Source organism: Phycodurus eques, chromosome 21, assembly GCF_024500275.1.
Source record: "Phycodurus eques isolate BA_2022a chromosome 21, UOR_Pequ_1.1, whole genome shotgun sequence".
Taxonomy (NCBI): domain Eukaryota; kingdom Metazoa; phylum Chordata; class Actinopteri; order Syngnathiformes; family Syngnathidae; genus Phycodurus; species Phycodurus eques.
Window position 1 is genome coordinate 259,643 of NC_084545.1, and position 23,040 is coordinate 282,682.

General features: G+C 41.3%; 1 protein-coding gene across 6 annotated transcripts in view; it reads right to left on the reverse strand.

Annotated features, from left to right (window-relative positions):
• Positions 1-1,439: 1,439 nt before the first annotated feature.
• The window catches only part of LOC133396599 (RNA-binding Raly-like protein), a 64,128-nt gene continuing 42,527 nt past the window's right edge, over positions 1,440-23,040 (reverse strand). For 4 of the 6 annotated variants that reach the window (XM_061666615.1, XM_061666616.1, XM_061666617.1 and 1 more), the window contains 7 exons: positions 18,271-18,343; positions 16,620-16,667; positions 13,952-14,142; positions 9,161-9,277; positions 7,699-7,865; positions 4,753-4,786; positions 1,441-3,585 (listed from right to left, as the gene is read on the reverse strand). In XM_061666615.1, coding sequence (XP_061522599.1) covers positions 4,754-4,786; positions 7,699-7,865; positions 9,161-9,277; positions 13,952-14,142; positions 16,620-16,667; positions 18,271-18,343 — 629 coding nt within the window. In that variant the 3' untranslated portion in view covers positions 1,441-3,585; position 4,753. Of the gene's footprint in view, positions 3,586-4,752; positions 4,787-7,698; positions 7,866-9,160; positions 9,278-13,951; positions 14,143-16,619; positions 16,668-18,270; positions 18,344-23,040 lie in introns of all 6 variants that reach the window. The other 2 variants (XM_061666619.1, XM_061666620.1) reach the window with 2 other exon arrangements.

Genomic DNA, 23,040 nt, shown 5'->3' on the forward strand with positions numbered 1-23,040 from the left:
AGCTTGACTCGAGGGCAAAAAAAATGTCCAACAGTGATTTATATTCCAAACATGCAGCTATACCTTTCCTTCACTGGCATAAGACTCATCAGCTTTGTGATGTCATGCATAGAAAGAAAATCAGGTTTTGATGTATTTGCACATTTCGCAGTACTCCTGGTATACTGTCACGGGGGGTTCCATTTGATTTGACAGGTGTAAGTATGGCCGTCACCAATGGTGTAGCGGTCCACTTGTCTGACTTTGGCCACATCTGCGTTGGTGGTAGTGCACAATCTTATTGGAGAACCTGGAGATTGAAGGGTGCTGGTCTCTTAAACATTGAAGATCTATTAGGACGATGGGGCAGCATGTTTTGTAAATGTTTGAAATGAATCTTTGCAGTTACGGTTGCGGATTTGCGCATGATACCAACGAAGGCGCCCAGATGGCCAGCGGATCTCTGCGACCAATCTTCCGCATCTCCAGGAAGAGGAAATTTGAGATTGACATGGTAAAAGAGTTATGGATAATATTTCACAGACCCTAATTAAGTTTGTCTGTGGCTGGCAAGTTGTCATTGTTGTACATACATGTCCAAAATGTAATCTCCGTCCCATTCACTTGAAGGAACCTCAGATCTCTTTGATGCAAGCCAGTCAAGGTGCGGTCAAGTCCCATCTTTCAGGCACGCATCAATATTTAATTGTCGTAAACTTACGGAAGTGAAGCAGATTTATGAGCTGATGACAAACACGCACTGGCTAGTCATCAGACAAATCTTCATGGAGTGCCCACTTGACACTGTTCCATCGCTGACTAATTTGTGATTACTTTAGTGTTTTTGATGAACTTAAGACTTATGAAAGCCCTACAATGATCAAAGCGTTTTTAGTGTTAAAATTAGACCTTATACCCAGAAAAAATTTCACAGAAATTCCTATTTCGCGGGTGGTTCTGGCACGCAACCAGCATCAAGTAGGAGGTATCGCTGTATACTGTACATGTACACACATATATGATTTTTTTTTTGCATACAATTGGATCACTGGACTTTCTGATATTTGTTAAAAAAAAAAAAAAAAAAAAAAACCCCATGGTTTTTCATATGTAAACAATCAGGAAATGTGATTTTGTTAATGAAGACTTCAAAATGCTTTGTATTTGTAAAGGTAAATTGAAATTAAATCTTTATCATCCCATTTTATTTGATTAATTTGAGTATAATTTGTTTTAATTATTTGTCAATTTATTTTATAAACCATGTTTATTATTAGACTTTATTTTCTAAATATTTTGTATTATTTTTTTATGTAGATTTTTTACACATTTTTGGCGTTAAGGGAGTGCAATCCAACAAAGAAAAACACAAAACATGACAATTTGACTTTGCATTTGTAATTCAAATGAACACAAAAAATAAAAAAATATATAATTGAGATGTTTGGACCGAGTAAATAACAAAGAAGGCGTTTTAATTAAACGTGACACAAACTTTATTGACCTCATATGAACACAATGAGTTTGATATATATACACAATAAACAACAATAAACCTCATTTCCGTACAGCAATTTTCCTATATATACTGTACCATTATTTTTTCCCTCGCCTTTTCATAGATAAAAAGAAAATGCAAAGTACAGTAATCATGCCTTTTGATAAAAATATTTCTCCCAAAAAAAAAAGAATTTTTTTTCTGTACAACAGTTGAGGCCTATCGACAACAAACGGTCATTGAACTACTGTTGCCATGGTAACTACTACTCCCAGGCAATCAAAAAATGGACTAATGTAAGAAGCAATTGTTAAAAGCCTTTTTTTTTTGTCTTATTCTTGATTGGATTTGAGTTGCTGCTCTGTGATTTAAAGGGCCAGTGCACGCAAATCAACAACAGGGCGCCACTTTGGAGTTATTTACCTCCACCAAGGACAATTCCTTTGTTAGTTTTTTTGGGGAAAGGAAGGAAATGTTACACTTTGATGCTGATCTGGATAAAATAAATATTTTTCAGCATTTTTGAAATGAAGTTTAATGACCAAAATTAGAGACTGAGTCCTGACATGAATAGCAAAAAAAAACAAGCATCGTTGACAACCCCAAAACGTTATAATTGCCAATAGTAATGGTTGAAACCAGAAATACACCACAAACTATGATATTATTTCAAACTTATCTTACCACATGACCCTGAAAATAAACTGCTTACAGATAATTTAATTTTGACGAAATGCACCAGAAACACGCATGTTGTACGTGTCAATTCTGCAGGAAACTTAAAACTAAAAAAAAAACAACAACAACAACTTGAAGCAAGCACACTCGGTCTCTTATTTGGAGAACTGGCAGCGAGTCTCTTTCTTTCTTTGCTTCCTTCAAGTGATGTTGTCCAAATGAGTCTCTCCTTTTTGTGACAGCGAGAGAGTGAGAAGAGTTGCTCAGGAATACTTTGTAAAATGTGTCTTTTGAAATGTTGGTGTGTTTTAAAATGCTGGTTGTTAAAGTGATCAATAAAGCTAAGTTGAATGTTTTCATGTTTTGTAAAGCATGTGGGAGGGGTAAAAAAATAAAAAAATGAAAAAAACAGTGTAGAATGTATCGCCACCGTGATTCATTGTACTTTTGTGGACTTGTTGGGGGGGCGAATGTGAGTGCCGTGACCCTTGAAAGAGCAGCGCTCACTTCAAAATCCAGCAAGGCCTGCAATGCAAATGGAGAGCGAAGAGCCATAAAGCCAAGGTGATGATGATGAGGATTAGGTCTCCGACGAGTGCTGGAATGAGTCGGCCGAAGTCCGTCTGATCAGACGGACTTCAGTTTATGTCTCGAATGAGAAGCAGACCACGATGTTTCTTCTTGTCCATTTTGGCCAACAAAAAGACACGTCAGCATTTGAAAGTGGAATTTGATTAGATTAGATCTGGGATTCCTCACTTGTGGCACCCAAATTAAAATGTAAATGTAAAAAAAGTAATAATGACACGTTGACATTTGTTTATTTTGACCGTTTGGCATAAACTGAATATTATCAGCATGCTGAATTACAGCTTCATCAGCACTTTTTGGGCACCCTGAGAGCGCAACTATTTTTTGTAATCAATACACAAAATATAAAGAAATAGAAGGATTATGAATCAATAAGTATTCTTGTAAAATAGAACATTTTAACTATTAGGCTGACAAATCCAGGTCACATGGTGCCATCTACAACCATACAGACCGTTTTTCACCTTTCATGTTGGAAAATATTGATTAAAAGTGAAATTTATATCCAATGCAGCATATTTTGTTGTTGTTATGATCCTAGCAGACCATGAATTGTCGTCCCTCCACCCCTCCCCCCAAAAAGCATGAGGAGATTCCATTTTGGGTGCAAAATGGACGACTAAAGACGTCCAAATCCAAAGTGGATCGGCGTACAGTCAAATGCACAACAGAAACTTTGCAAGTGCGCAGGACCGTTGGCCTCTTGCTTGGGGGGCGGCAAATCGCCCCCTTGTTTTTTGTTGTTGTTAGTTTTGTTTACATACTGTACATCACGTTTTGATCCAGTCCCGACTCGTCGTCAGTTCCCGCCTGCCGAAGAATCCCTCGGCGTCCTCGTCCTGCAGTCGTCAAGAGCGAGCTCGTTTAGCTAGATGACAATAAGTGGTGCGGAATTGTGGCTAACGGACAGCACCTAACCTCAAGTCCCCCCGCTATGTTCCGGATTTTCAAGCCATCCTTTTCTCAGTGTCTAACCCTCGAGAGACTGAGTGTCTCTCAAGGGTTCGGTTTCAAGACCTTTTCGATGTTTTATTCTTGAAAAACGAGGCTTCAAACTGTGTCATGCCACTCCCGCTTGAGTTGACTGCCAATCGAAACATAATTTTTGTGCCAGGAAATTTTTATTTTTATTTTACAGATTTACCTGTATTTTTCCTTGGGTCCCCTTCAAATGCTGCTTTTGTATTTGTTATTATTATGATTCCTATTATTTATTTATTATTTTATTCCTTTTCTATTGACTTTGTTGTTTTCTCTTTTTTTGGTGTAATTGTGAATATTGCTAATTTCCCTCACAAGATGAATCTCTTAAAAAAAAAAGGAATCTTGCTTAATGCTAACAGACATGAACAATTGCTAACAGGGCTAACAAGTAGCATCGATGGTCAAGGTGTTATAACCGCTTTAAACAACTGATATTTGAACACAAAAGGTGCAACACATGTCGACAGACAATATAACTGGACTCTCACACATATTTTCTTTATCCTTTGCAAAAAATGACGAATATTACAGCAGCTTAGAGTCAATTACAGTAGTTGTGAAACTGTTCTTCGTTTGTGTCTACATGACTGCATTATACTTCCCCGGTGGTCAAGTCTCACACACCAGAAGGAATCGCAATGAAATTAATCATGATGCAAAAAGTGCTTATTTATTTTCATTCTATTTAATTATATCATCACTATATGTTTCACAAAGCACAATATTATATATTAATATAAAATTACAAACATTTTGCTGTCTTTTTTCAGGAGGCTGGAATGGATTAATGGCATTTCCATTAGCTTCAATGGAGAGAGATGATCTGAGATGTGAGTGTTTTGAGTTACAAGTGCGGTCTCAGAATGAATTAAACTCGTATCTCAAGGCAGCACTGCACAGGCAAGTTTGCATTTGGAGTCATGCGCCTTCAATGTAGTGCCAAAGCGTGCCGGGTGGCAGCACTGAGCACCACTGGAAGCGATGCCACAATTGATAGAAAAGAAGAGATGAAAAGCACTCACCTCAGTTGTCGATGTCGGAAACGTGGTTCTCCATCTGCAATGCAGAGGCGACCGGTTAAAAGCAGGAAGTTGTTTCACACAAAAACAATCCATCAAAACCACCTTCAGGGTATAAATAAACAAATGTGTGTAAAGTATGTCCCTCATTAGCGTCGGTGAGCGGTTCATGGCAAATAAATATTGCGTTAGGGTGGCACTGTGATGTCTTCTTTTGATAAACAGACTAAAACCGAAAAAAAACTGTAAAACACAAAAACCACAGAGGATTACAACCAGGGAAAACACTGGCACAGCCCTCTCCTGGTCTAAATCCTACCTCAATAATAGACGGAAATTAATCCACATCAAAAAATGCACTTCCTCTGTGCCGCACCTCTTTCCCATGGTGTCCACCAGGGTTTTACGCTGGGCCCTCTCCTTTTCACCTCTCCACCAACACAGTCTGAACTTACAACCCCAATTCCACTGAAGTTGGGACGTTTTGTTAAACATAAATAAATACAGAATACAATGATTAGCAAATCATGTTCAACCTATATTTAATTGAATACACTACAAAGCTATTTCATGTTCAAACTGATCAACTTGATTGTTTTTAGCAAGTAATCATTAACTTAGAATTTTATGGCTGCAACATGTTCCAAAAAAGCTGGGACAGGTTGTTTACCACAGTGTTACATCACCTTTTCTTTTAAAAACATTCAATAAACATTTGGGAACTGAGGACACTAATTGTTGAAGCTTTGTAGATGGAATTATTTCCCATTCTTGCTTTGATGTACAGCTTCAGCTGTTCAACACGGGGTCTCCGCTGTCGTATTTTACGCTTCATAATGCGCCACACATTTTCAATGGGTGACAGGTCTGGACTGCAGGCAGGCCAGTGTAGTACCTGCAGTCTTTTACTATGAACCTAAGGTTTTGGAACACGTGCAGAATGTGGTTTGGCATTGTCTTGCTGAAATAAGCAGGTGCGTCCATGAAAAAGACATCGCTTGGATGGCAGCATATTTTTCTCCAAAACCTGTATGTACCTTTCAGCATTAATGGTGCCTTCACAGATGTGTAAGTTGCACATGCCATTGGCACTAACACAGCCCCATACCATCACAGATGCTGGGGTTTGAACTTTGCGTCCATAACAGTCCGGATGGTTCTTGTCCTCTTTGGCCCGGAGGACACGACGTCCACAATTTCCAAAAATAATTTGAAATGTGGACTCGTCGGACCGCAGAACACTTTTCCACTTTTCATCAGTCCATCTTAGATGAGCTCGGGCCCAGATAAGCCGGCGGAATTTCTGGGTGTTGTTGATAAATGGGTTTTGCTTTGCATAGTAGAGTTTCAAGTTGCACTTACGGATGTAGCGCTGAACTGTATTTACTGACATTGGGTTTCTGAAGTGTTCCTGAGCCCATGCGGGGATATCCTTTACACATTGATGTCGGTTTTTGATGCAGTGCCGCCTGAGGGATCGAAGGTCACGTGCATGTAATGTTGGTTTTTCGGCCTTCCCGCTTACATGGAGTGATTTCTCCAGATTCTCTGAACCTTTTGATGATGAAATCCCTAAATTCCTTGCAATTGTACGTTGAGGAACTTTGTCCTTAACCTATTTTCTCACGCACTTCTTCACAAAGAGGTGAACCTCGCCCCATCTTTGCTTGTGAAGGACTGAGCAATTCAGGGAAGCTCCTTTTCTACCCAATCATGGCACCCACCTGTTCCCGATTAGCCTGTTCACCTGTGGGATGTTCCAAACAGGTGTTTGATGAGCATTCCTCAGACTTTCTCAGTCTTTTTTTCCACCTGTCCCAGCTTTTTTGGAACGTGTTGCAGCCATAAAATTCTAAGTTCATGATTATTTGCTAAAAACAATAAAGTTGATCAGTTTGAACATTAAAGATCTTGTCTTTGTAGTGTATTCAATTAAATATAGGTTGAACATGATTTGCAAATCATTGGGTGCATGGTAGGTTAATTGACAACTCTAAATTGGCCGTAGGTGTGAATGTGAGTGCGAATGGTTGTTTGTATGTGCCCTGCGATTGGCTGGCAACCAGTTCTGGGTGTACCCCGCCTCTTGCCCGATGATCGCTGGGATGGGCTCCAGCACGCCCGCGACCCGCGTGAGGAGAAGCGGTTCAGAAAATGGATGGATGTATTCTGTTTTTATTTATGTTTAACACAACGTCCCAACTTAATTGAAATTGGGGTTGTACACTATTACGCTGACGACAATGCTAACATATAAATGCCATTGAGCCCGTCAATGACAGTTATTAGCATAGATTTTAGAGTCATTCGAAACCGTCAAACAAATGCTACTTGAACACACGTGGAGCAGCAACACATACAAACAGACCATAACAGTTTAATGATCTATCTTTTGACGCCTGATTATTACTATTACCATAAATGAATTTAAAAAATCACGTAATTAACCAATTTTAAGAAAAATAGCTAAACACAAATAAAGGACAGGATAATATAGATGTTTGGTGGGCCGGATTAAAGTTAATTTACGCAATAGCCGACTCATTACGAGCTGGATTCATTCATCCATTAAGCATTCAAAGTCACAAAGTTTTTTGAGTGGCGCGTGAGTCGCTGGGACCAGCGCATTAAATTTGCGGAACAGCGGAAATTGATGACAGTTAGAGCTAGCTTCAATGGAACGTTTGGGAATATTTGTGTGTTGTGGGTCTTCTTGACGAAAGTTTATCAAAAGTCAAACTTGAGCCTCTTCGACTTCCATCGGAATCACCCCTCTGCCCCGCCGTTTTTTTGGACCCTGCGCTTCAATCGCAGCCTCCAATTGCGCGTGCGGCTCCGTTTGATGCGAGCGTCAGTCCGGGCGCCCTCGCTCTCAGATGTGCGGCCGTGATTCCGCTACCTTTAACTTGAGGAGGAGACAAAGAGCTCCTCATTTTTTTTTGTTTTTACCAGATGATGGGCACCCTCTTCCTCCTCGTACTCGCCCTCACCGCCGTCGCTCATCTCACCGGCCTCGCCGGCCATCAGCACACCGTCGCCGTCCTCCTCGCCGGAGTTGTCCGCCGCGGACTCGTTGTGCAGCGAGTCGCTGTTGTCCTCGTACTTCCTCTGAGCCTCTGAGCACGCGAAGCGCAAAAAAAGAAAAGAAAAGCTAATTGAATACACGACAAAATAATAGTCATTTTAGGATATCAAACATTTGGGCATATCATAGCAATCAAAGCAAATAAATAGATGAGCTCACTGGAGCTAAGTCCAGAAGTTGTGATCATGCAGCCATGCCAGGACATCGCTTTTCTAGCCACCATTTTGTCTTTGGCAAAAAAAAAAAAAAAAAAAAAAAAAAAAAAAAAGTACGAATGTTTCCAAAATACTAGAGAATCACGCTAATTGTTGAGGAATTGCAAGCAACAGTAGTAGTCATCAATCTCACAGAGCAGAGAGAATATATGTGCCGGTGAGTAAAGCTGTGCCATATAACGATATATTTATATCGTAGTACCATATAAAACCGTCTATCATACGATATAATCCTCTCTTGTTTATATCGTTAGATTTACCTTGACACTACTGAGGGAATCCTGCAATTTATTTTCCTCCGCTTTGTAATCCGTTCACTGGATAAATGTTGGCCATACTTAAATGTTACTTGAAGCAGTAATTTGCACTTTGAAAAGCGGTTGTAGCACCAGATATTTTCAATGTTATTTATTTGGCCATTGGATAGTTGTGTTTTATTTTATTAATCGTGTCTTCATTTAATGGTTTGGTCTGTACAAAATGTGTATTTTATAAATACATGGAGGAAAGATTACAGAAAAATTGCCATTTTGTGTAATTTTAAGGACAAATATTATGTCAGGATATATATCATTATAGGGATTTAAAATGTGGTCCATACCACAAAGCTCTAGCAGTGAGTATGTTAGTTTGATCAGTTTGCATGTGTTGCGTGTGTGTTCAAGTAGCAGTTGTTTGAAGTGTTTACATTATTGTAACCGCTATATAATGTATAATGTTTGTCATTATATGTTAGCATTAAGCTAGCAGACATTTGTCAGGCGAAATGATATGGTTTGGTTAAACATTTTGGTGTATAAAAAAAAATATATATATTTTTTGTTTTATGTGGCCAATTTTGCCTCTTATTTGGAGAACTGTGAGCGTTTTCTCATTTTCGTTTCAAGTGATGTTATACGATAGTCTCCCATTTCTTGGCAGTCAAGGAGAAAATGAGAACAGGCGTTAAGGAATACTTTAAAAAGTGTCTTCAAATCAGTGTAACTGTAAAAAGCCAGTGGAATGGGTAAAACAATTTTGAAAATGTTTTTATCTGTTCTGTGTATACTGCAGATTTTCACCCATCGCAGGTGCATGCGTGCGCGTCCCCTTCCCGACGGCGTTCCCTCACCGGACTCGGCTCGCTGCTGCATCTCAATCTTGTCCAGGCGTCCCAGCAGGGAGTCGATCTTGGTCTTGATTTGCGTCAGCTCCCTCTTGATGGTCTGCAGCTGCTCCGTCTTCACTGCTGAGGGGCGCAACCGTGACGAGACGTCACGTACAAGTAGTAGCGCAATTGCCGGAAGCTAGGCTACATGCTAAGCTGGACTCTATTTCCTTCACGATCAATTTATCATTGGATTGTTGGTAATTAGCATCTTACTATCTTATGGATAAACCATACAATTATACTTAGAGCAACCTAAGCAAGGCCAGTGCATTTAAAATAGCGGCTAGTTGGCTAGCGGCTAGTTGGCATTTGCACGAGAGGTGGACTCTCTTTCATTAATGATCAATTTATTGTTGGATTCTGAGTAATTATTCTTTTAGTATCTTACTGATAAGGCATAAAAGTGATACTTGGCACAAGACAAACTTGGCCAGTATGTTTAAAAAGGCAGCTAGCTAGCTCTGGCTGAAGCTAACATGTGAAAACACACATTTTGAGCATTTTCAGGATGTAAAGTTCCACAACAATAGGACGGAACACTTAGCATTTCCGAAGAATACTTAATTTGTCTGCATTTTTTGCTTGACAAGTGTGGTTCCAAACCTCAACTGAGTTCTTGAGAGAGTGAGACCAGGCGCTAAGCAAAACTTTCAAGCAATAAAGTAATAATTAATAATCAATTAAACTGCCTATTTTTTTTCGATGATTCATTCATTCATTCATTTTCCGTAGCGCTTATCGTCACTCGGGTCGCGGGCGTGCTGGAGCCTATCCCAACTAGCTTCGGCCGAGAGGTGGGGTACGCCAGCCAATCGCAGGGCACATAGAAACAAACAACCATTCCCACCTACGGGCAATTTCAAGTCGTCTATGAACCTACTGTGCATGTTTTTGGGATGTGGGAGGAAAGCGGAGTGCCCGGATAAAACCCACGCAGGCACGGGGGGAACATGCAAACTCCACACGGGCGGAGACAGATTTGAACCCACAACCTCACAACTGTGAGGCAGACGTGCTAAGCAGTCGGCCATCGTGCTGCCTTTTTTTCCCGATGATTAAAAAAAAATATATTCATTTCCATCCCTTTATTAAAAAACAAGACATTTCAAATTGAAATTGAAAACGCACAAACATAAATTGATTATGATTCATTCCAAGTGTAAAGAAAATTCAGAGGATTTGCACAATTTTAAATTTAAAAATGTCTCTCAATGATAATCTTAATAATAATAATTTCTCTGAAGCGATAATCAGTAGTTGTCGATTAATTTGATATATGATTAGTTTGATTAATTGTTGCAAGTGTGTTTGAATAAGATTAAATGTGTTTAAATTGTGCTTAAAGTCTGTTAGGGGAAAAATAATAAAAATATGTCTGGCGTCGGAAGGAAACCTTGCATCTCCAAAAGCGCCACTTTTCAGGAACCCCGAAAACGTCGGGCCGTTCACATTGCCACGTTAAACAGAGAAAGCCATTTTCAACGCTTGATATTGCTCGAGCATTTAGAAAAGAACACACCCACGTGGGCATTGACCAATACAATGGATTTGTGGAAAATAATACGAAATGAAGCAGATTTGGACAGACTGTACGTGTTTTGGGCGTGACGCCAGTGATGTGTTTTTTCGACTGTACGGCGTATTTTGCGCATTTTCACCCATCGCGGAAGGGTCTGCAACATATTTCCTGCGACAAATGGGGTTGACTGCATACATTTTTGTCACGTGTTATAAATAAAAGCCTCTTCTGGCATTTTGTGTCTATCCGGCGACGTTTGCTTGATGAAAGCGTTCGTCTCGCGGCACATTTCCCCTCGTTCAGATTTGGGCCTTCCTCGATGCGTCTGTTTACCGCTTCTCGCTCTTCTTTTTCATGACACCGAATTTAAGTTTTAGGGGGTGAAAAAACAAAACCCCCAAGAAGAAGCGGGAGATGTCGGACCCCCTCAGCAAATCACACACTTATGGACTATACATAAATAACACAGTCTTTTTCTTCTCCTCACGCGACCCAGCATCGTCTCGCAGATGCGCGGCTGAGCCCAAAAGACGCTACGCTCCTTGACAGCCGTCGGATTGTGACAGTGCTGCGGAGAAGACGCTTGAGCGCTCGGTAAACAAAACCAAAGGGTTTTCCAGGCCAAGGAGATGTGCTCGGAATCCAAACGTCCTTTTTCGCCGTTATTCACACCTCGCGAGCGTGTGTGCGATGAATAAAACATATTACACGCTCTCTGGCGAGGACTTTTTAATCCCTCACCAGAGCTTATTGGAGGTAAAAAACAACCTCAGCCGCACAGGCAGGAAGCGGCGAAAAATGGGCAGCCGGATGATTCACCTGCCGCTCGGGGCGGGAAAGCGCTAATTGACACTTTGTTGTTTCCACGTTATCAGCACTCGCCGAGGGACACTTACCACGGTGATAAGAAGAAAGCGTTTATCGGGACAAAAAGGCGACGAGCTGCCGTTTCATCCGAAATAGTTTTTAAATCGTGGGAAGTAATCGACTACAACTACACGACTGACAGATGAGCCGTGCCTGTTGGGGAGGAGCTAAGTTTAGCCTGGGTTGTTAGTGGAGTCTTTGTCGCACGCGAAACTACATGCGCAGGGAGGGTGCATCACTGCCAACCTATTTTTAAGAGGAGTTTGAAATATTAAGAACTGTTTGTACTGAAACATTTACTGAAATATAATTTGTATTGAACTTATATCTACAGTACATTTTTAAAATGTTTTATGTCACAGCGGCTTACAAAAATATGAACTATGCTTCCAGGAATAAAAGCTCTGTTTTGTATTTGACGAGCATTATTTTAATGTTGGTCATGACGCCGATACTTGAATTATTTTTGGAGCCACTGATATCGGCAATTCCAAACATTTTGCGCTTTTCTGCTATCCGTGCACAATTCACTGTCCGTCTGGTACACTTGGGACCGTGTGTAGAGTTGGAGAGTTGACTTTGACAGGTGACCAAAAAGTCCACGGTACAAATGATGCTATCACAAAGATTGATGTCACGCAATATTAATTTTCGCTGTTTTAGCTCACGTGGTTCCCGCTCTTTGGAATGGCTTTTCTATTTGGGCCCAAGTGATTTGTCAAACATACCAAACAAATGCAGCACACGATTCACCGTCTGGAAGCCCGCCTCCAAAAAGCGTTTTATTATTACTTTGTTTGTCTTTCCGCTCGCCCGAGCGGAGATAAGGCGGGGCCGAGACGAACGTTGTGACCAATTACGGCAGCGAGACGGCAAAAGAAGCCATGTGCGCGCGGCGGACACGGACCCGATGGCGCGTGAATGACTTACTGATGCTGTGGCACTTAATCACCGCCAGATGGATCCTGCTGCTCGCTTGACGAGGATTAGACTTAGATTTCCTGTAGATTTCCTAGTCGGAGCCGCTGGAGCGCATTAACGCTTTTGGACTTTTTGTATCAAATTTGACCCATTGCAGACAACAAGAAAATAACAGAAATGTCATTCGTTCACTTCTGAAATTTGATGACATTTCTCAAAATGGGCCAAAATACACAAAAATGAAAATTTACCAAATTCCCTTCTGTAACAGTTAAAATATAATAATAATAATAATAATAATAATAATATACTGTAGTGATAAATAAATAACCTTTTTATTGTAAAAATGAAGGGTTGTCGCCAAAGAAAACATCCAGCTCGTGTTTCTCTCCACCTTCATCCTTGCTCGGAATCCTCTTCCTTCGTCCAATGCCCCCCCCCCCCCCCCCCCCCCCCCCCCCCCCCCCCCCACCGAGTCATTCATCCAATCACAAATCGGACATCTTCGCAGGCTCACAGACAACCAGATCTCATAAAACTCTCACTATCCCTGTAACATTACTGCACATTTGCTATCGTACTTTTTTACAAATCATTCCTTCCTCCTGAAATGTTTTCATAGTACTTATATACTATTATTTTCTATACTGTAGCCAACAGCGACCCTGCAGTTGTGTTCCATGTTTTGCGAGGTCTTGAAGGGATCTGCATGCGATTGGATGAGCGCGTGTCTGAATCTGATTGGACAGTGCACGGCGAGCTGATGACCGCAAAAGAAAATATTAATGCCATCGTCCGTGAGTCGACAATCGGTGGACAACTCTGAAGTGGTTAACCTCTCGTGTGTAAATGGAAGAAATCTGTGAGTCTGCACGTATTTTGGATGGGTTATGTGTTAACAGTGTTCAAGAGGTAGTCTTGAGAACTGTCTGCATTTTCCACCACATTTGCTTGCACAGGTTCACGTGCTTGTTGGTCTGGCGGAATCTCCAAACAATAAAAGAGTACAACTACATAAGAATGATCACACATACTAAACACTAAAAACTACTGATCCTCGATCTTATTATCCAAAAACCAGCGTTGTAAAACAAAAAATACACTTCTTCCTTTCCTCTGAAACATGAAGGATTAATCGTCCAGCCATCCATTTTCCGTACCGCTTATCCTCATCATTTAGGCTATTCATACATTTTGAAATGATCTGTACTTCATAATTAGATCTCAGCAATTATTATGAGGGTGTTCAAAATCGGACAGGAACACACTACAAATGCATTGAAAATTAAAAGTACGGAATGGTTACAAGGCTTTTCTTTCTCCCGCTCGCCCTCTCCGACAAGCCAAGTTTTGGAGATTTGCATTCAGCCTTCAGCTTTTCAAAAGCACAAAAATTCCATTTGCGGCGGGCAGAATAAAGCAAGAAAGCGTCAGGCCGTACGTACGTTTGACGGCGGGTGAGCAGGAGGAGGAGGCGGGCGGTCTGGAGGACGAGGACGACGAGGACGAGGACGTCTTGGCGGGCAAGGAGGTCTTGAGGCGGCGGGACGAGGCCGCCGCCACCCTGGAGCGCTTCGGGGGGACCGCGGCTCGCGGCGGCACAGCCGCCGCCGCTCGGCCGTGGTAGTCGAAAAGCCTCAAAATGAAAAGATACAAAACTGTTCAATTAGGCATGGGAGATTATCGGAAAAGTCATGACTGATATTGAAATCAAACTTAGTATGTATTTAACTACCACAACTCAACTTTAATAATAACTTAATAAAACCAGAAAATAAATTAGTAATAAGTACAACAATAAAATATTTTAAAAAGAAAGAAAGAAAAACAAATAAATACAGCAATGACTCAAAATATTGGCATGCCTGACTATATTGTCAATCATATATATTTGTAAAAAAATAAAATCCTTCTCTGGCATTTAGCAAATAGAAATAATGTTGGCAATCCTAATAGAAAAAAAAAAAAACGGGAAAAAAGCTTTTGTGTCTTTTGCTACAAAGCCATGACGGGATCTGCTGTATCGCGCCTTGGCCTCTTGGGGGCAGTGTGATGCGATGCAGGGCGATGCAAGCAAAAAAAAAAAAAGGGTGCTCACGCTCGGGTTAACAGCGCGGTAAGAAGAAAGTAAATAAGTAAATGTCAAACGGAGGCATCATCTTCCGCTTGGAGCACCAAAGTGACGAAGAAAGTTTTGTCTTGTTACTTATAAATGTTTTATGGAATATCGACTTCTTCATGTCTCGTGTAGGGCACGACAAATATGGATTTGGTTTTTCAAGATATGAATTACAGGCAGAACATTTAACTTTTTCAGAATAATGTTTTTTTCTTTAAATTTACAACAGTTTGTTTGAATGTCATGATCTTTGTCTTTTGTTCTAATGTGATTTTTGATTATTTGAAAAGGGCTAATATTGGCACGATTAAATGGGCCGGCCTTAAAAAAAAGTTGTCTCTGGCGTTCCTGCCCACCCATCGAGTCTCAAATGAAACAAGCAAGTCAATATTTTGTGAGCAGCCCGTTTCTGGAACGGGCTGCTCTGTGCGAATTTTCATGATCATGGTCATGATCCAGCACGCCCGCCACCCGCGTGAGGATAAGTGATACAGAAAATGGATGGATGGATTCGGCTAATTTACAAGATAACTGACCCCACAGTGGCCCATGTGAGGTTAGGTGAAAATCCAGAGCCATTTTTGAGCCACTGCCGGACGACACTGCTATACAAATCAGCATTAGCGTCTGATAAGCCGCACATACTTGACTGCTTGATTTCATTGTGGACATGGCAGGGGCGCGGTATTTGCATTTAGCAATGTTTACGCCGCCTGCGCCACACACACAGATCTGCACGCTAATTGTCAAGTGCGACTCAGCGGCAGTTCGGTGATGAAGTGCTGCCTCCAAGAGTGAAAACACAATCCATGTTGCCTTTGCAGGGGGTTTGCGTGCGCTTCGCAGTTGGCACTTACGCATCTCTAGTGGCCATGGTAACGAAATCTGTACTCGCCATTGGCCCATCAGTACAGTATATGAGGGCACGGTGAGCAGTGGCTAATTTCAGCAAGACAAGAAATAAGGTGAAAAGTATGCTGTAATTATGGATTTTGCCTGATTGTGACATAACAGTGCAGATACTTTACAGCACATGAATCCCACCCCCACACAGACTTTCTCCGCCTATGACTTGGTGGCTAGGCTGGGTGAAGATCCGCCATTTTCAAGCCGGCTACACGGAAGCACGACAATGTCAAAGCCAAAAGTGTGTTTAGCTTCTGATAAGCGGCACGGACCGGAAAAGCTGTCTACGTGGGAGCAAGGGATGCGTCACTTTTGTGTTTGCCGACGTGTCGCTACACTACCGTGCAAGTGGAAAGCCGCACTCGGCGTTGGCCCAGCAGTAGAGGGTGGCGGGGTGCGCCGTGGCTCCATACGCGGGTGTAACAAGTGCCTACTCAGTGGGCGGTAATTCTTTATCCTTTGTGTATTTTCACTGCAGAACATAAGGAAGCTTTTACAAAGACACACGGGAACTGCTTTAAATTGTGAACAAAGAAGCAGCATAATATGTCTCCTTTAAGGCACCTCGAGTGAAGATTTCCAGTGGTCGCTTAGCAACAGTCAACATTTGCATTCAAACCAATGTTTTCCAAATTGGACGCACTTGCTTTAAGATACCGCAAACCCTCTCTGTATTGGAACGGGGGGGGGGCATCGTTCGTCCACAAGATACAGTATATAACAAGATCAGTTGTTCTTTGCAGAGGATAAAGAATACCTTGTGGCTTCATGGTTTTATTCAAGTTTGGTCTTCAAATATGGAAAGTTTAATTCTCTTTTGTTTTGAAGCAGGCACTCTTTGCTTCTTATTTGGACAGCTGTTCCAGTGACACAGTGAGGACAGGCGCTAAGGAATACTTGGAAAAAGTGTGTTTCAATAAGTTTAAACGTGTTGAACGCTTGTGGGAGGGGGAGAAACTATATAAAACAAAATGATAAATAAACAAACAAAAAAAGTTCTTTATTCTTCACCGATCGCGGGTGGGTCACTGGACAGCAGCTATATTGAGATGCGATAGCATCAAAGCTAACAGCGAGCTGAAACGTACCTGGTGTAGAAGTCATCTCTGTAGTACTCGTAGTCAAACTCGTAACCACTGTGAGAGAGAGAGAGAGAGAGAGAGAGAGAGAGACAGAGAGAGAGAGAGAGAAATAAGATGGCTCTTTATTGCGAGGATTCCATTCCGGAGCGGCCTAGAGGAGGTTATGCAGCGAGTCGCTCACATGATAGCGCGTCAAGACATAAAGTCAACCGGAGCGGAGGGGAGACATCGGGGGGGGGGGGTTGGGAAATCTAAATCAATGCTGAGCACAAGCTGCTTTAAAATGCGCGGACTAAAATAGAAAGCTTTGGAAGGAGCCCATGTTTGCGACCCTCACAAGAATTCTCATTAACAATTTCAATTTAGAGTTGTGCGGAATTCTCATGACATATCCCACATGCTCTCCCCGCGGCAATAAAATGCAAATGAGACTTTGTAATGAAAACAACCTAGAAATGAATAAATGAGGTAAGTAAGAGCTTTGCAAAGATTTAGCCGGACTGGGATCTTCGCTTGCATGCCCAGAGTGCGTCTTTAAAAAAATCATATCACTTAAAAAATAAAAAAATAAAAATGGTTTTATCATCTACACCAGAAATGGGCAAACATTTATGCTCAAGGGTCACATTTGATTTTTAAAACAGACAAGATGGGCCAGGTTCTTTGTGTATGAGGTAAAAATGAAAAAAAAGGTCAAATGTAAAATATGTAAAATGATTTATTTATCTAAATCATGGTTTGATTTTATTATTAAATGATAATTAACCAGCTCATTATTTAATAACATATTTGACAAGTATTATTTATTTTTTATTTTCTTATTATGAAATGTTCAATGCATATATATATTTGCTTATTTGATGATTCAAATAAATTAATTACCTCATTATTTAATGAGGTACATGTTTTATAATACAATTATGCCAAAAATGGCCATGAGATCAAATGTAAAAAACATTATTTTATTTGTAATTTAATTTGTCATTATTTTATCATTAATAATTAATTTATTTATAATAGACAAAAACAAATGTATTAGTATTTTGTATTGAATTGTTTACATCAAATCCATTAACACATTATTTAATGATTAAAGTGATAGAAAATTAATTTTAAAAAATAGTTTGATTTAACAAATTTTAAACAACCAATGTATGCTAAATAAATATTGCAGCCATCTTGACAATGTCAATGCTCGGTGGGCCGGATTAAAGAACAAGGTGGGCCAAAATTTACATAATACACGATATGTAGGACATAATGAGAGAATAATGACAAACATAGTGCGCATTAATGGTAATGAATATACAAAAGGGGTGGCCGACTGGTTAGAGCGTCAGCCTCACAGAGGACCCGGGGTTCAATCCCCGGCCCCGCCTGTGTGGAGTTTGCATGTTGCGTGGGTTTTCTCCGGGCACTCCGGTTTCCTCCCACATCCCAAAAACATGCATGAATTGGAGACTCTAAAATTGCCCGTAGGTGTGACTGTGAGTGCGAATGGTTGTTTGTTTGTATGTGCCCTGCGATTGGCTGGCAACCAATTCAGGGTGTACCCCGCCTCCTGCCCGATGATAGCTGGGATAGAGGAGCGGCTCAGAAAATGGATGGATGGATGGATGGATGCATGAATATACAAAAGATGAATGAATCTGGATACCTGTAGACCGCTGAAAGAGGCCTCTTGGAGACTTTGGGCCTGTATGGTTTCGGCTCACCGGCCATGTTTATGTCTGGAAACACACAATCAACAATCACATCACATATTTGACATCGATCCATTCATCGTGTCAGCTGATCGACGGTTCTCCTCGACTTCGGCGCGTCTCAACTCACGAGGGTTATTCCTGGGTCAACGAAAAGCTGGAAGCTTTTTTCTCCCTCCTATTTTAGTTTGAAACAAAACTCAATTTTGAAAAAACTAATCCCTTCATTACCAGTAGGTGTCACTGGCTTACGTTTGAACCGGATGTATGCTCCGTAAACAAACACAGAGCAGCTCAGCCTCTTGACTCATTCAAAACGGCAACTGTTACTGTTGCGCTCGTCTCCATCCTTCATTTCCTAAAAACAAGACAAACTATTGATGTCGCACTTGCAGAGAAAATGATTTGATTGTGGACATGATTTGGTTTATTTGAGAATCTGGTAATTAATGCAGGCAGTTTGTCTTTCATTTAATTTGTGGCCACAAAGTAGGTACAATTTGAGCACAAAGTATTCTATTCTATTCGTATCATTCCTGGACACGTAGGTAAGCAAACCAAGCGCGTATAGTCATCCGTTATCAACCCGAATTGCAGTTTCAAGCCCAGGTGTACTCCATTTGCTTAGCCAGATGTCCAAGTTGTTCATCAGAATGATATCAAATCCACAAATTGTATTTTGCGCGCGCGTTCGGTTCGTAATGTATTGAAACATATTTGAGTCATCAAGTCATGAAGAAGACGCACTCCAAAAACTCCCACGACTTGATGAGGCCCATGAATAATTCAGTTGTGAAAAACAAATATTCCTGACACTGAAGTGCAACAAGAAAGTAACTTTGTATCGGAAACAATGCTAATAACGCTCCGACGGAGCGGCGCTTGGCGATGCGGCGACGGGACGCCATCGGGGCTCAAAGCGGCAAGCATAAAAAGAGCAAAACATCTGACGCTCTCTGAAGCCTTTTCACCGCAAAACGTCGCGCGACCACCCGGTGATGCGGAATTGCTTCCGGCAAAGGTCGTCGCAAGGTCCTCCCTTTTTGAGGCTCCTGGGATGCGGGCGGGTGGGCCAAATCGACTCACTCAAACTTTAAGCCCTTGGTCAAACTTTTTGGCACCCATATTACACGGCATACACCAAAAAAGCCAAGGTAAATTTATTCATGTAGCGCATTTCATACACGAGGTAACTCAATGTGCTTTATGTGATTCAAACATTTCAAAACATTTCATTTCTTCTTCCATTTGTGTGCAGCATAACAGCCACGATCTGACTGGGCTTATATGCCATTCGCCCTCCTTTCATGTATTCAGGACCTAAAGCAACCATCGCATTGCCTGTGTGTCTACGATAGCTGCTTCCACTTTGGGAGACTTCCTCGTCCTGGAATTCACATTTTTGCGGTCAATCATGATGGACCTCACCCGCGATATGTAAAAATCTACCAGATACAGAAAATATTAAAAAATTATGAATTCCTTAGCACCTGTTCTCACTCTCTTGTTGTCTAAAAAGGAGGATTGCATAAGAGGAAACAAAGACCCTTCTCCAAATGAATAAAAGGCAAAGCGTGCTTGCTGCAAGTTGTTCATTTGACACTCCCAGTTGAAATCTGGAACAAAACAACAATGTGGAAAAATTGAGTATTTTTGTTCCCGGAAATATTAGTTCTTTTTTCAATCATCTGATCAAAGCACTTACTAAGTGTCCAATTCCACTGTTCTGCCACATTATATACTGAAAAAGTGTGTTCATTTTGTTGCCTGTGTGTTTTCCCGTCCAGCCTGTTGCCGCCCTTTTAAACATACTGGCCTAGCTTGTGTCGCAACAAAAATGAACATTTCGCTCAAACGTTTACTGTGAAAGTGACACAGAAAACAAGAGAGAATAAAATTTAAAAAGTCAGCTTGCATAATGCTAAACTTGAATGCAAAATGCCACACACAGAGCAGTAACTCATACAAACATGTTCTCAGGCATTTTTTCTCTCTGCTCTGTGGGAACAATGACTATTACTGGAGCTTAGTAGGGGACCTTCCCTGTCTCTCAGTCTTGCTGTTAATTATGCTGCATGTCTTCTAGTAGAGCTCAGTGATGCCCGGCATGCTGTGGCACATCGTGGCACTGCACTAAAGCTGCATTACTCTAAATTTGGACTTGCCTGTATACTGTATAAAAAAACAAAAAACAAAACAAAAAAAAAAAACAATCGCTTAAAGGTCCCGTCTCTCTAACATGGACTTGGTATAAAAGGTATCATTTGGTATCATTTCAAACAACACCGTGGTTTTGTCACCCGAGCATCCAGAAACGGCCCCTATGACAGTGACTTCTGTTTGACCCAGTTTTGTATCAGCTTTGTCCATATTTGGCTAAGACCGCCCCCTTTCCATGATTGGTTGTGAGAGCACACGTGTTTGTTACACCGACAGCGGTAGCTTGGGAGCAGAGAGGTAGGCGGAGATCTTCGCAAACTAGGGTCGATAAGTTTGAGAAATTCCGATGAGCTGATTTCAGGTCTCTTGGCACAAAAACATCTGCAACTCAGGACCGCGGGGACCATTTGAATTCAGATTTCTCATGTGTACTGCGGCACCATAGAGACAATGTAACACCTCAAATACTAGAAAATATGGTAAAATATGAGACCTTTAAACATTGAAATGCATATCTGTTGTTGACCAATACTGGCCACTCATGCCAGAGTAGCATCTGCTCCATTTGCACACTGGTTGAGGAGTATCTGCAACATTCGCATATCCAACATTGTCCCAGATTATCCCACTACTCGTCACTTTAAACCGCATACACTCCTTGAAGTCTTGGCGCCCTTTGCACAATGCTCAGTGACTGTTTTTTTTTTTTTTTTTTTTTTTGGTCAATGTCTTTATGTCTCAAATGTGTTCTCTGTCAATTGACTGCCTGTTGTCGTACTAGAGCGACTCCAACGACCGGAGACAAATTCCTTGTGTGTTTTTTGGACATACTTGGCAAATAAAGATAATTCTGATCTATCTGGGGACCTCGATGTAGCAAGGTTCGCTGTCCTGCTGTGCGTCTGCCGCAGGTTGACTCTCAGTTTGCGAGAGAAACACTCAAGCAGGCCAGCTGTCATAGCGAATTCTCCCATTAATTACCAAGGAAAAACAACTCGCGGTGGCTACCCGGTGAGCGACTTATCGGAAGCTTGGCGACTGTTTGCACTCCGGCGAGACTGTGTCGACATTATTCCACCGCACCTCGCGCGGGACCCGATCCATCGTGGGCATCGGGACCCGTCTTCCGACGTCGACTGAATAAAAACGGTGTCTCTGCCTCCCTGATCTTTGATCGGGCTGTCGGCTCATCGATTGCTGTGCCGTCCGCCCTGAGCGAGACGCAGCGTGTTTGGAATCCTTCTCACAAGAAACATCCCGACCCCCCCCATTCCCCTTGTCCTTTTTGTTGATTTCCACCAGAGCGCTGTGACAGCGCTGCCCTCGAATCGCCTGCAATATGTCGGCTTCCAGACTGGATTTATTCAAAGCCTCCTCGGCCGTCGAGTTTCGCCGGCGTTAGAGCTGAAATTAATTTGAGATGCCAACGCACGAGTGGGCAACGTACGGCCTGGGGGCCACATACGGAGAATTCTGTAATATTTGTTGTATTGATTAAGACGATCGTTCAATATAGATGTATTTTTTCATCCATCCAATTTCTTTTGTGTTTATCGCAGCGCACGTAAAAAAAACAACAACCGTGGGGGGAATGGGTGTCAAGCTTCCTGTCATTTTTAAGAGTCACTTGAAAATAAATACATAATATGTCTCAATTAAAAGCTTTTTAATAATAATAAAATGAGATCGATCAGCTCAATATTGCAACTGTCCGAAGGTTGTAAAATACGTTGGATTTTCTCCGGAACGGTGACAGATAATGTTAATGGCAAGGCCGGCAGCGCACAAAATAGCGAACTCGCTTTCATCTCATCTCGTTTTTTTTTTGTTTTTTTTGCACCTTCAGTGCAGTACCAATTTGTGCCACAAAATGCTGGGCAGCACTGAGCTCTACTGGAAGAGAGGCAGAGATGGTCCCCTACTAAGCTCCAGTAATAATTATTGTTCCCACAAAGCAGAGAGAATTATTGCCTGTGAGTACTGTTGTACGCTTTGGTTGTCTGTGTTGCTGCCCCATGTGTGTAATGCAGCAATTGTTTGAAGGTTTACAATTTTCTTCAACCTCAATGCTAATTTCCCTGAGTCTATTTTTGGAATTGTGCAATATATGTTAGCATTGAGCTAGCTGTAACATGGTCACAGGGACCATGACTTGCATTCCACAGCCAAAAAAGGTTCAAAATGAGTTTAATGCTCAGTGAGCCAATTCACTGGTCATTTATACTTATTTTACAGTTTTCCGGATTCTAAACTATAGTAAATCTCTCTGAAAAAAAATTTCTTTTGTTAATATTTTTGGGTGTTGTTAATGGATAAATTGGATTTAAATAGTTTCCTAAGGTAAATATTGCTTTAGACGGATGGCTGGTTTTAGTCAGACTTTATGGAATGGACTAATCATGAAAAGCAAGATTTGACAGCGCAATGACAAATTGTCTTTTGCTTTAAGTGCCAGTTTTACAGCCAGCTTCAACTGGGCGTGACAAACAAAGCGCGAAGCACGTTTCATTTCCTCAAAGTGATTGAAGTTCATGTCTGACATGAGAACTCTTCAGAATCAAGAA